Source organism: Pongo pygmaeus, chromosome 8 (assembly GCF_028885625.2).
Source record: "Pongo pygmaeus isolate AG05252 chromosome 8, NHGRI_mPonPyg2-v2.0_pri, whole genome shotgun sequence".
NCBI lineage: Eukaryota > Metazoa > Chordata > Mammalia > Primates > Hominidae > Pongo > Pongo pygmaeus.
In genome coordinates, this window is record NC_072381.2 from 97308780 (window position 1) to 97323724 (window position 14945).

The following is a 14945-nucleotide window of genomic DNA, read 5'->3' on the forward strand; positions in this document are numbered from 1 at the left end:
GTCACTTTAGACACATTCACAAATACAAAGAACTTCTTCCAAAATGCAATAAAGTCAGTCAAGAACACTTCAGACTTCACTTATTGACAATATTCAATATCAGGCCATGTAAACTAGGTTTACCATTCTATTTTTCAGGAAAAGAGAATTTACTAAGCATTCAGAGCATAAACAAGGTGACAAATAATAATAATAGAAAAACTATTTTCCCAAAGACACCGAATTTGCATGTTTATGTTAAGGTAGTAAATAATAATAATAATAATGTAACCACTCTTAACAATTAAGTATCTAAAGCAAAAGGTACCACCCTCAACCAGGAGGCAAGAGGCTCTGCTCCTAGCTCCATATCACCCTGGCCAATTCCTACAGCCTTTTGAATCTCAGCTTTCCAATCTGTAAAATGAGAAAGTCAAAACAAAACAATCTCTTAGGTCCCTTACCACATTCATGTGCAGCATCCAACTAGAATGGTTTGAAATTTCACTACTTGGAAGTCATGGAACATTACTTATCCTTCTAATTTTTTCATTTTTAAATTAGCCATCCTTTACAACATATTCATAGCACAACCATATATTAGTTTTATTTCTAAACCTGTTCAGATAGAAATCTGTTCAGACAGAAACAAAGTCTGAATCTTATCTTCAAAAAGTTAAAAATTCTCAGACAAAATGTCTTTAATCTGAGAATCTCAAGATAACTCCTTTACTATACTTTTTTATGCTACCAAGAAATTATTTACTTATATCCACTCACAGTGAACAGAAACAATGTGTTCTTCAAATTTTGGAAAATTCCATTTGGAATTCTAGCAAAGCTGGCTCTATTCCCATTCTGGCATCATGTGCTCAGCTCCCTCTCTGCCACTTCCTCTCAGCTGAGCCTCTCCCCAAGGAGTTCACTCCCAGCAGAGGATAAAAGGGAGGGGGAAGAGGAGGCTCTGCAGCCACACAGGAGTCTCTGCCCAACACAAATGTTCATGTCAATGCCCTTTCACATTGCCTCTTTTGATTCAACAAATGCAATGGCAGCCCTCAGTTCAAATAGAAATATAAGCAAAACCTTCTAAAATGTTTTCAAGGCATTAATAAGAGGAAAATGTAGAAAACAGAATAACCTAAAGTTCCAAGTTTCTTGGTGTATCAGCTATGTATACATTGTTTGACAATCAATGACCTCAGAGCTTCTAAAGAGGTGAGTGTCTTTTTTTGGCTTAAGATATCAAAATGTTTATATATCAATTCATGAGATACAGAAAAAGAAGAAAGATATCAAAAGTTTAAGTCTTCAAACTACTTAGGTTTTATTCTAGGAATCTTAAATTTTGCAAAGTTACAAACTTTGATAAGGAAGAGTGAGGGTAAACAATCATCTTTCCTTGTCAGAGGGGAAGTGGTACTTCAGAATTCTTATTTATCTCCTTATAACTTGTAACAGACTCTAATTACAACATCAAAGATCTCAGAAAAGGAATGGCAGGAAAACTTTTAATTTAAACAATATTGAATCTCTGTTACATTACAAAGCTACGATCTTCAAAAAAAAAAAAATTAACTCTCTGGAAGTATCTTCTCTGAGTAACACTATGCTTCCTACTTTCCAAATGTAGCAGTAATAATACCTTATTTGTACGTGTGCCTTACTTCATCTGAATCTTACAAAAACAATGAGGTAGAGTAAATATCCTAACTGCCCACTTACAGGTTTTCAAGCAAAGGCTTAAGGAGATTCAGAAACTTGCTCAACTAGATGCCATCATTACACATGACTTCTTCTCCAAGATCTAAGCCCTCAATTTTGTCCTCTGAAAAAAGAAGACAATGTTACTACAAAAATTCCTTTCTTGAAGTTGTGGTATTTTGTCACAATAGATTAGTTTACATTTTCCAAAATTTTATATTAACAGGATCATCTAGTATGTGTTCTTTTGTTAGCTTTTTAACTTAGCATAATTATTTTGACAGTCATTTATGTTGCTGCATGTAGTAATAGTTCATTCCTATTTATTTGCCAAGTAGTATTCCATTGTATGGATGTACCACAATTTGTTTATCCACAATGCTGCTTTGAATATTTGCACATATGTCTTTGTGTGGACATACATTTTCATTTTTTCTCTTGGGTAAATTCCCAGGAGAACTCCTGCATCATATGATAGTTGTATGTTTAACTTTGCAAGAAACTGTCAAATTGTTTTCCAAAGTGGCTGTATCATTTTATTAATACATTCCAAACAGCAGCGTGTGACACTTTTTAAAGTGCCAACATCACAAGATATTTAACAACTGAGAAAGGCCAGTAGGATTCAAAGACAGTGCATGTTTGCATGTTCCAAAGTCAAGTAATAGAAAGTATTTCATCCAGAGAAAAAGATTCACACAAAAACAAATGGAACCACATCTCAATATAGCTATGCTAGCTTATGTGATGACTTACAGGTGTGCTGTCTTCAGTTCCATCAGGAAAGCACCTATCTAAACGTGGCCGGGCGTGGTGGCTCACAGCTGTAATCCTAGCACTTTGGGAGGCTGTGGCAGGCAGATTGCCTGAGCTCAGGAGTTCGAGAACAGCCTGGGCAACATGGCAAAACCCCATCTCTACTAAAAATACAAAAAATTAGCCAATCACGGTGGCGTGTGCCTGTAGTCCCAGCTACTCGGGAGGCAGATTCAGGAGAATCGCTTGAGCCCAAGAGGCAGAGGTTGCAATGAGCTGAGATTACACCACTGTACTCCAGCCTTGGCGACAGAGTGAGATTCTGTCTCCAAATAAGTAAATAAATGTAACCAAATGACTTACAGGTGTGCTGTCTTAAATTCTATCAGGAAAGCATCTACCTAAATGTAACCAATGTGAGATAAACTTATATTTTGGAAACTAATATGTAAAGAAAGAAAGATCTTTAAAGGTAATAATAAGGCTGTTGCAAACATTCACAATAGCAGCTCATATGAGCATTATCTACAAATCAGGCACTATGCTAAGCTTTATAAAAATATATATATAACCACTTTACTGATTGCTATCTCCATTTTACAGGTGAAGAAATCAGAGGGAAAGAGGAGTTAAGAATGTGGCCTCAAGGCCATATAGCTTGTAAAGGGGGAATGGGATCTACCTAACTCCAGATGATGCCTTTGGCTTTGCTAATTCATTGCTGCATCTTCAAGTTTCACATGCCTTCCAGCCTGCTTCGAAGACATCTTCCTAGAACTGAATGATACTATTCCTTAAGAAACACTACTCCCAGTTTCTGCTTTTGTACCTATCAAGCAACTTTCCGATATTTATCTGTTTTCCCAAGCCCATTTTCTACTTGGAAAAAGAAGAACTGACCAGTCAAATGGAGGAAAGACCAGGCATGCTGATTTTGAACATTAATTTGAACATAAATTTGGTTTATGTGATGAATCATGGAGGCACCAGTATCCTTTTCTAAGGATCAACGTAATAGAGGAAACATCACCAAGTTAGGCATCAATCCTGCACAAGACCACGAATGCTAAACTAACTCTACACCTAAAACAAACTTGTCAAACCTGCATCCCGCAAGCCACATGTGGCCCAAGACAGCTTTGAAAGCGGCCCAAACAAATTTGTAAACTTTCTTAAAACATTATGAGATTTTTTTTTTAAGCTCACCAGCTATCATTAGTGTTAGTGTATTTTATCTGTGGCCCAGGACAATATTCTTCCAATGTGGCCCAGGGAAGCCACAAGGTTGGACATCCCTGACCTAGAATGTAAAAAAGAAAAAGAAAAAGGAAACACAAGCTACTATCAGTATTAGAAAAATACGGATGGTAGAACTACTACTACATATGTAGCTAGAAGAACTCTTAGCAGCCTCCTTCTCCAATGGGAAAAATTAAAATACATTATGCAAACGTCGAGTGTTTTTGTTTAAAAGTAAGGAAGATTAAAATAAAATGGGCAGAATTATTAAACAGTTAGAAAAAATATATTACCTGATTAAGTAGAAGGGGTATATTGCCTCAGAACTAACTTTATTTTGGAAATATTGGACAAGTGGCAGGTCTTACTGATGGACTGGAGTTTCTCCCCCTACCTCCCCTTCTATATTCTGTAATACTTGAGGACCTAATATTTTGAGAAAGGCCAAAATTTGGAATGTGGCTCTTGGGTTCCTCCATAAAGGCTGGCCTGCCAATTCTTACTATTAATAGATTCATGGTCTTGAACAGGAAAAATCAGTAGACTCTTTGGTTTACACAAACCTTGCCAATTTTTCCACACCCTAAATGTCTGAAGGTTTACTGGTAACTCCCATTTGTCTTCCATAGTGGTCTCCTATCTTTCTCTTCCAAGCTTCATTTTCTGTCTTCTAGATGATGTCAGCAGTGGTGATTCTCAGAGGAAGGTATAACTGGAGGGCATGCACTAGGAACACCAAAAAATGGGAACTTGGCCAATTCAAAGCTGGAAAGTAGTACTGAGAAGAATGTATATTATGACATCTATCTTTCCCATAAAGTCAGGAGAACTGAGGCCATATCTTTAGGAGACAGGTTTTGGTGAGGTCAAGAAAGTAAAAAAAAGGAAGATTTTTTGGGAAACATAATGAATGGTAGCTTTCCACAGAGACCTAGGAAGCACAAATTTCACATAGCAAAAAAGGGTAAGAAAGAAAGAACTACAACTGACTAGCATTTTCTTTTTTAAAAAAATTTAAACTCTCAATTTGCTATACTTTTCTTAGCCAATCCCTTCTTTTCTGAAAATACAGCTCAACTTTAACCTAGTCCCTTCAATAATCACAATTCTGAATTAACAATGTTTCAGGATTTGTTACTTCTTCTCAATTATTCCTTTTTTTTTTTTTAGATGGAGTCTCACTCTGTCACCCAGGCTGGAGTGCAGTGGCGTGATCTCGGCTCACTGCAACCTCTGCCTCCCGGGTTCAAGCGATTCTCCTGCCTCAGCCTCCTGAGCAGCTGGGATCACAGGCATGCGCCACCACACCCAGCTGATTTTTGTATTTTTAGTAGAGACGGGGTTTCTCCATGTTGGCCAGGCTGGTCTTGAACTCCTGACCTCAAGTGATCTTCCTACCTCGGCCTCTCAAAGTGCTAAGATTACAGGTGTGAGGCACCGCGCCCAGCGATCTCAATTATTCCTACATGAAGGTTGACAGAAAGGAAGAAGGATAGACCAGTCACGGACAAAAAGTGTTAGGGCAACAAATGGTAGGCATAAAAAGAAAGACCAGGTGTGGTGGTTCACACCTTTAATCCCAGCACTTTGGGAAGTCGAGGTGGGAGGACTGCTTGAGGCAAGGAGTTCAAGACCAGCCTGGGCAACATAGCAACACTTTATCTCTACAAAATATAAAAAATAAATACATATTTAAAAAAAGAAGACAAAAATAATAGATAGGTGTGTGTTTGTGCATATGCTACATATGTAAGTCACCAGATGGGCTGGGATCAACCGTACAAAAAGGAAAACAAGGTTTATCACAGCAAATTTGTCAAAGCTGGCAGGTCCCACAAGTACCTACTTACGGAGGATATTTTTGTTCTGATCATCTCAAGCTGGAGTCAACTTTGAAAGAAAACTGATGGTAGGTAATGTAAACATCAAACTCTGGTTGTTTGTATGGTTAATTTTAAGGAGACAACAAGGTTCTTCGACCTTGGGCAGCAACCACAGAGACATTCAAAGATTGATGCACTCTGATACCTGTTGCAACTATGTGTAACTCATCAACATTTGTTATAGATATCAGCAAAATGGCCCTTTTGGTACTTAAAAAAATTACAGAATAACAGTATCTTCATGCTGAAAACAATCATTAAGATTACCTAATCAGCCCCCTTCTCTCAAGGATTGGAGAAATTGAAGCTAAAAGGGGGATTGCACAACATGAACAAAATGGAAAGAGCATAAATGAAATCTTGGATTTAAAAGCAGAGAATTAAAGAAAATCAAACCAAAGAGAATAAAAAGCTTTTAAAAAGAAAAATGTCTTTTAACTCCATTTTTTTCCCACAAAAAATCACAAACTATATCCTCTCCCTCTTGCAGAAGAGGATTCACATCATGTCAATTAGGTCTTTTCTGAGATACACACTCATTCCTTCAGGCAGACACACTACCATACTGTTCTTTTCTTTTACATTCAACTTTAAATCCCATAATCTAACTGAAGTCTTTTCACAATTAATTATTGCTCAAATTCAGCAAGTTAAGCATGTTTATTAATTCCCATCGCACTAGAAAAAAAGTTAGAGGCAGCATAATCTAAATTTAAAGTGACCTTTCATTTAGAAGTTAGAAAATTAGAGGTAGATACTTTGGAATTCTTATTATCTCTAAGACCACCCCCCTAACCCTGTCAAAAGGCAGGGATACTAGCAATCTAGAAAAAAATATGCATGGAGAAGCTTAGGACCTGCATCATCAAGCACTGCCAGTGGTTCTCAGCAGTACTCATTGGTTGCATGTCAGAACCAAGGAGATGTGAAATATATATTTTAGAGATAACCTAAAACTTGTTCTAAAGAACTCCAATGACATTCAACATGCCTACTCAAGCAAGAGGGAAAGAAATAATATTGTACACAACCCTAGATTTATCCAGTATGTCTCCCATGTGTATTGAGAGTCAGCTTGTATATCTGGGAAGATGAGAGGGGACAATCTGATATCACTCATTTACTAGAGGAGAAAACTTAAATGCTAAAAGATTCAATGGCTTATATAGGTCCTTCTGAAAATGAACAATTTCCATTTAGAGACTGTTCTTCTGCAAAGGTATCTGATCCATTGACACTAGGAAGGAGAGCTGACGCCACCCAGATTATTTCTTCTGGTGTTAATTAATATAATGACTTTCCGGTTAGTAAGTTTTTGCTGCTTTAGAACTTGATCCAACAATTATACTGACAAAACTGTTTCAAACCTGTAAAGCTGCTGACACATATACCATGCAAATTCCATTAATGGGAGACCCCTGGATGTCCAGCTTGAAATACCTGGCTATCTACCACAATGAAAAAATTCTGAGTTATGTATAAATAAGTTGATTTATTCATTCACATTACATTCTCTACCCCACTTCCTCTCTCCCTTCACCTACCTCCTTCATTCCTCCAACCCAATGGTATAGAGCAGGAGTTGGCAAACATTTTCGGTAAAGGGTCAGAGGGTAAATAGTTTGGCCTTTGTGGGCTCTGCCTTTGTAGCACAAAAGTAGCCACAGACAATCCATAAATGAATGGGTGTGGCTATATTCCAATAAAACTTCATTTACAAAAACAGATCCAGCTTGCAGAGCTATAGTTTGCCAACCCTGGTTTGAAGCAGCAATTTTCAAACTTTAGCCTGAATCACAATCACACACAGGCTTGTTAAAATACAGACCTCTGGGCCTCATCCTTAAGTTTCTGATTCAATAGCCCTGTCATGGGGCCTGAGATTTTAATAAGCTCCCAAGCAATGCTGATGGTCCAGGGACCACACTTAGAGAACCACCAGTACTGAACAATGGTCTATACTTCTTTCAGCGGAAGGTTAAAATGTAACCAACAATCAAGAATATAGAAACGACATGCTGCAAACTTGACTGCTAATTTAATAGAATATTTCATATGAAGACTTACTGTTAAGTGCCATAATATTATCTGTTCCTGGATGATGGAAATTTATCCCCATGCGTCCTAAAAAATAAAATAATTTTAAGCAAAAAGAAGGCTTAATGTAATCATTTCAAACACATCTTAAAATATAAACATTACAAAAATCTAAAACAGATTAATCTATAACAATGCTACCAAAGGCCAAAGCAGTTACAACAGTTTTAAAAATTAAGTCATAAAACATACACATGAAAAGTCTTAAAACAAAGCCAAAGTTTCAACAACAAATAAATAAAACAAAACAAAAAAAGAAGCTTCTGTTACAATAGTCTGAAATTTAACACATCTCCTGCATTCCAATTTAAACATGCCAACTCCTTGGATTAAGCATTTTATTTAAACAACCATTTATACTGTCCTTCCATTCAAGCAGCAAAAAAAAAAAAAAAAAAAAGATTGAAACAAGTATATAAATTTGAAGCTTAGAGAGAATAAAAAGAGAGGTTTCATAGTGGCTCAAAAATGCAATATAATAATCAGAATGGCAACCAGAAGGAAGATGGTAAAATTCACAAAAGAGACAGAATGGGGGAAAATGATTGGCCTAAAAATATAGGATTCTGGTGGCTCTCCCTAACACTAACTAGTGATATGACCTTGAATACAATGGTAATCTCCACATGTTCATCCTTAAGTCTATAACAGGAGCAAACGTCTGTTGACATGACTGGCTTCCTGTTTCTGTATGCCTCTGAGTTAAGCATCGTTTTTACATTTAGAAAGGCCTGTAAACACAACCAAACCAAAAATAAAACAAAGAACAATATGTGACAGAGACCATGTGGCCTGTAAAGCTTAAAATATTTACTCTTTAGCACTTCATAAAGTTTGCCAACCCCTGGTCTATAAGATGTTAAGTCAGAAACAGATGCTTCAACTAATGGCCCCTAGGGGCAAGAATGGAAGATGCAGACATTTTTGTTATTTTTTTTTTCATTAATTATTTGGGACAAGGAGGTAGATGTACCAAAAGGAAAATTAGAGAGAGTCTTATATGGAAAAAAAAATGTACTTAGAAAGCTTTCTTGATCAAATTCCTTCAACAAAATAGTTATTGAAACAATGCTTTTGTGTAAAGCTAATATCTATAAACTTGGCTCTGCAAGGTTTTAATGTTCAATTATGTCAAGGGTTATCATGAAATTCTCAAAAAATGTTAATCTTATTTCACTACCATTGTTTAAATAAATGTCAACAGTATTTTGGCGAGAAAGTATACAGAAAAAGCTGGAGATAAGGTTAAAATGATTGATTTTTACAACATACACAGTTTTATATTACATAATTGCAAAAGAGTCAGTCATCATTTGATGGTAAACTCCGTTACAGGGGACTGGAGGCAAATAGCATTATTAAGTTCTTTTTGCCCAAAAGGAAAGCATCACAGTAGACAAAGCAGGGCATTTGCCTTAAATAAAAAGGGAGAATCATGAATTCCTAAACAAATGAAGTTTTTGCCTAGACAGGACCATCCTGATTTCTTATCGCTCCCCAGGCTACGATAATTTGTAAAAGGTCATTTCATATTAAGAGGTAGGGAAGGCCAGGCGCAGTGGTTCATGCCTATAATCCCAGCACTTTGAGAAGCCGAGGAGGGCAGATCATCTGAGGTCATGAGTTAGAGACCAGCCTGGCCAACATGGTGAAACCCCATCTCTACTAAAAATACAAAAATTAGCTGGGTGTGGTGGTGGGTGCCCATAATCCCAGCTACTTGGGAGGCTGAGGCAGGAGAATCACTTGAACTTGGAATTTGGAGGTTGCAGTGAGCCAAGATCGTGCCACTGTACTCCAGCCAGGGTGACAGAGCAAGATTCCGTCTCAAAAAAAAAGAGGCAGGGAAAAACAAAACCCCTCGCAAGTGAAGCATCACTTGTATTGGTGTGTATGTATGTATTGAATGAGAAAATCTTAAATACATCCATAAATAAGAAAATCCACTAGAATTTGATGGATTCTGATAAAACTGTTCTAACTTTATCATGAAGCATTATAGAGCTTTCAATGAAAATTTTTAGTTTTTATTGTTTCAAACCTTATTAGGAGAAAAATGTTTCATCTCTCTCTAGTTTTGCAGAGACAATTTTGCTAGCATTTGTAATATAGTAAAATTATTTTCTTAGATTAGATCATGTTTTCTATTAAAAAGCCATATGAGTAAAATCTAAAAGAATCATCTATTTTTTATAGATTTCATAAACCTTTTCATATTTACTAGAAGCTAATTATTAGGAATTTCAAAAACTACCCCATTGTTAAAAGATACATGTACTGTATCTATATATAATTGTTCTATGTGCCTTACGTTTTTTCAGTTCCTAAGTCATTTTAGAGTCCCTGAAAATTATAGTCGGCAACAAGTGTTATCTCCTACCACCACCTTGATCAGAACCTATAATAGGAAAAACTGTCACCAGAACAAGGCTTTGACTCAGTAGGGAGAAAGTATATTCTCATTTCAACTAGCTATCTCAATGTTCTCGCCATCATTTTTGGATAATCAAGACCTTATTTGGATTAATTATCACAAAATATTAATATCTATGAAAACTATACGTGATTTACTCTAAACCAGCTTTCATCCTTTTCTGGGGTATTCAAATATAACAATAATTAGCCAGTCACTGGAAAGTCTACCTAAAAGCCCATCAAGACTTCAAAATCACTGCCCATCAGAACTTAAGGAAATCGCATATATGGAGGATCTTTTCAAACTTTAACCAAGGAATATTTAGAGGAGGGTGTGCTGTCTAAAAAGTTAGCAATACTCCCTAAATATTCCTAGAATAATAATAAACGGTTATCAAGGAAATCATGCAAACCTGAACTTAGCTGATCCTTATTTGACTCCTTTTCTTTCCTGTGTCTACCATTTATGGTAAAGAATTATGTAGTTTACAACCACTATATCAAATAAAGTTTTTACATATTCCTATAACTACTTAGTTTCCCAAATGTAAAGGGGTACCCTTTTTGTCCTCCAGAAGTTAAACATACCTACATGGATCCTTTTTGACCCTTTCCATGAGCTCCTAGAACTTTTCAGCTTGGAAAGATGAAACTGAAAGGAAGCTTGGTAGTTTTCAAATTATTATTCTCTATCTTACACTGATTACTTCCAACCTAAACTTTCTTATGATGCAGTAAAACAAGAGCCTTAGGCAGTGTTTTGCAGATTGAAGGTATCACTAATTGGTGAAAAGTAGAACACTTTTTACCTTTCCTGGTATTCTCTCTAATTCTTTGACCTCTTTGACTTCAACAGGTCTCTGGATGAAAGTGAGCAACAAAAGATTTTATAAGAAACTCCAGGCTGGGCACCGTGGCTCATGCCTGTAATCTCAACACTTTGGGAGGCCGAGGCAGTTGGATCACGAGGTCAAGAGATGGAGACCATCCTGGCCAACATGGTGAAATCCCATCTCTACTAAAAATACAAAAAAATTAGCTGGGTGTGGTGGCATGAACCTGTAGTCCCCGCTACTTGGGAGGCTAAGGCAGGAGAATCGCTTGAACCTGGGAGGTGGAGGTTGCAGTGAACTGAGATCGTGTCACAGCACCCCAGCCTGGAGATAGAGCAAGACTCTGTCTCAAAAAGAAAAGAAAAGAAACTCTGGGTCAAGAAGGTCATATCCATCAGAATCAATTACCTAAATATAATCTAATTTTTCCCCCAACTAATAATGTAATTTTTTAAAGTAAAATCATTCACAGCATCTTTAAGCTAGTTTCTTTACCTCTTCCAAAAGTAATTTTTAGATTATAAAATGAAATATATTTTCATTGGAGAAAAATCACATAATATAAAAAAATGGAGAAAACAAGCTCACCAAGGATAAGCACTGTTAACATTTTGATTTACAGTCTTCCACGTTAGGGAGTGTATATGTGTAAAGGTTTCTTTTCTAAAATTGAAATTATTTCATAATTTTTAACTTAATATATTGTATATCTTAAGTTTTACAGTTATTAAGGAATTTTGGAGGAAAATAAAATATATAACAGCAAAAGAAAAACTGATTCCAAATTCAGAAGAGGTCATTTCTTTTTCCTTCCTTTTGTCCAACAAATACTGCTGTTTAATCAGCTGTGAAAATAGAATCAAGTGTGTGACATCTGGTGATTTTTGTATAATGTAGTCTGGTGCTGCCAGCGTGACATTTTGTCACCTGTCCATGGTCTGCTATTTTTAAATTGTTCTTGTCAGCTAGCTATCTTTTAAGTATAGTGTAAAATATAAGGTTTCAAAAACTGGAAGGCATACTTGGTTTTACTGAGTTAAATGATGCTGTGGAAATCCGAGACTGTGTCCCACTTTCCCCACTGCACAGGATCTGATAAATAGGGGTGAGAGAGGATGAAGGGAGAGGTTGGAGAATAAGGTTACATACGGTTATTCGTTCTGTTAAAATCACAGTCTCATAAGCTCAATTCACATTCATATTTAAAACACTAGTTATAAAAAAAAAACTACTTCTATCATGATTCAAAGTTTCAGAATCCAACTAAACTCATGCTTTTATGAGTCCAAAATAAAAACTGAAATTTGCATTAATTCATAATTGATTACGAAAGTCATCTCTTTACTTCTACAATATGTTATGAGATAGGGAACAACTGCTGTACCTTCCTCTAATCACTCCCTTTGCTCGAAAAAGGCAAGTACTTCAGAAAGCTTCATGTAACAGAATGTTAGTGCCACGTTTCAGAAAGACTTACAGGTAAAATGCATATTCTACTGGGTTTTATTTCCCACTAACTTTCTCTATAAAGTTAGAGAGACATTCCTTTAGAAAAGTATCTTAAAAATGTAATACTGTGATATGTAAAAATATAGTAAACTTTTTTAAATCTGTTTTAAGGAAATGATAAAACTTTGATACTATAATATTCTAAATATGTTCCAAATAACCAATAATCAAAACCTGTGACCTTAGACCTGAGGTCAAATCCTAGTTTATTCACATACTAGTAGTGGGTAATTTTTGGCAAGTTGTTAAATATTTTGTGCCTCTGTTTCCTCATTTAATAAAGACTGTACTCGAGAACAATTAAATCACAATTCCCGGCCTGGCGTGCACTGGTTCACACCTGTAATCCAGGCACTTTGGGAGGCAGAGGCAGGCAGATCGCTTGAGCTCAGGAGTTAGAGACCAGCCTAAGCAACATGGCAAAACCCCGTCTCTACAAAAAAAAAAAAAAAAACCAAAAAAAAAAAAATTACGTGGGTATGGTGGCATGCACCTACAGTTCCAGCTACTCACGAGGCTGAGGTGGAAGGAGAGCTTGAGCCCGGGAGGTGAAGACTGCAGTGAGCTGAGATCGCATCACTGCATTCCAGCCTGGGTTACACAGCGAGACCCTGTCTCAAAATAATAATCATCATCATCATCTTTATCTTTTAAAAATCAGGTGATTTTTTTTTTTTTTTTTTTTTAAGATGGAGTCTCGCTCTGTCACCCAGGCTGGAATGCAGTGGCACAATCTTGGCTCAGAGCAAGCTCCACCTCGTGGGTTCAAGCAATTCTCCTGCCTCAGCCTCCTGAGTAGCTGGGATTACAGGCGCCTGCCACCACATCTGGCTAATTTTCGTATTTTTAGTAGAGGCAGGGTTTCACCATGTAGGCCAGGCTGGTCTTGAAGTCCTGACCTCAAGTGATCTGCCCACCTCAGCCTCCCAAAGTGCTGGGATTATAGGCGTGAGCCACCATGCCTGGCCGCTAAAAACTCAGGTAATTTAAATGCTATGCTTAAAGGATGATTACACAAATTAATGGGAGGGTACTTATACAAATCACTCAGTTTCTACTTACTGTCTCTGCCCCCAAGAATGTACAAAACAAGAACCATCACTTCTTGCTGACTTAGTACCTGCCCCTTTAACAGTTTGTGTAATCTGCTAACTTTCAAACAAGATAAACAGATATGGGCTATCAAGGGAAATAACACAAAAATAGAACTGAGCAATAATTCAAGCCACAGAAGTAAATAAAGAGACAGTATATTTTTCTGGAACAAACAAGCAAATAAAATGTAATGAAGGCATATTTTTCTAAAATAAGAGGACCTCAAAATTCCATAAGAGGGGACAAATTTTGTGAAAGGCTCTACAATACTAAATTTAAATTGTGATGAATAAAGAAAAATGCCTCTATAACACCAAAGGGGTGGCATTATCTCTTCCATTTTAACACCAAAGGGGTGGCATTATCTGCTTTAAAGCACTATTACTGAAAGATAAGCTATTTTTCTCTAGACACTCTCAGCATACTTTTGAAAAGCAAAGCTTTCAATATCAGTTCTCAACTGACACCTGTTCTTTTCATTTTTCAAATCTCAGTTCCATGAATAGTGAGGGAAGAGAAAATTCAAATACATAAAAATGTTTTACTAGGCACGAACCCCAAATAGTCAGCCAGGCCTATTTTTCTGCTGCAAGAGGGAAATTGCATGGGATGAAGAAAAAGTAACTCCTCCCTGTTTTTGCCAAGATGCCTGCTATACTGGGCTTCCCCAGTTAGGGTATACGATCTTACTTCTCTGCTCAATGTGCTATAGTTGGTATTTCCTTATTATCCTTCTAGAGTTGGGAGAATATGATTAATCAAACCTGACCTGATGACCATGAGTTTTCAGAGTGGTTCCATAGGAGCTTAGTGAACCTGCATCATAGATAGAAAGTCAAGCAACAGCTATAAAGAAGACAATAGGGATGAATCTTTTTCATTATCTCTTACCCCACCTCTCTCAATACCATTAATCCCCTTAATCCTCACAGTTATGAAAAGAGTTGCATTTTCCTTCAATCCACTAGAAATGAGAACAGAGAACAATTGCTCCCTCCTACTACATCTGCCAACCCAAGGATTTCTGTACTTAGAAAAAGAAATAAGAAACAGGGCCAGGGCCAGTGGCTCATGCCTATAATCTTAGCACTTTGGGTGGCTGAGGTGGAAGGATTGCTTGAGCTCAGGAGTTCAAGACCAGCCTAGGCAACATGGTGAAACCCTGTCTCTACAGCAAACAGAAAAAATCAGCCAGGCATGGTGCCTGGTACTAGAGAGTACCAGCTACTTAGGGAGCTGAGGCAGGAAGATTGCTTGAGCCTGGGAAGTCAAGGCTGCAGTGAGCCAAGATTGTGCTACTGCACTCCAGCCTGGGTGAAAGAGCAAGAACCTGTCTCAAAAATAAATAAATAAATAAAATAAGAAACAGCTGTCATTAGAGCATTATTCTCTTCAAAAGCCTCCTTTCTCATCTCTGAGGCATTGTCTCAAATGA

At 37.0% G+C, this 14945-nt stretch overlaps 1 protein-coding gene across 12 annotated transcripts in view; it reads right to left on the reverse strand.

Moving 5' to 3' along the window:
* The window catches only part of CPEB3 (cytoplasmic polyadenylation element binding protein 3), a 239746-nt gene that overhangs the window by 122794 nt on the left and 102007 nt on the right, over positions 1–14945 (reverse strand). For 9 of the 12 annotated variants that reach the window (XM_054436210.1, XM_054436208.2, XM_054436207.1 and 6 more), the window contains exon 4: positions 7629–7685. The exons of the other annotated variants lie outside the window; for them this stretch is intronic. In XM_054436210.1, the coding sequence (XP_054292185.1) occupies positions 7629–7685 (57 nt within the window). The remainder of the gene's footprint in view (positions 1–7628; positions 7686–14945) is intronic. 12 annotated transcript variants of the gene reach the window in all.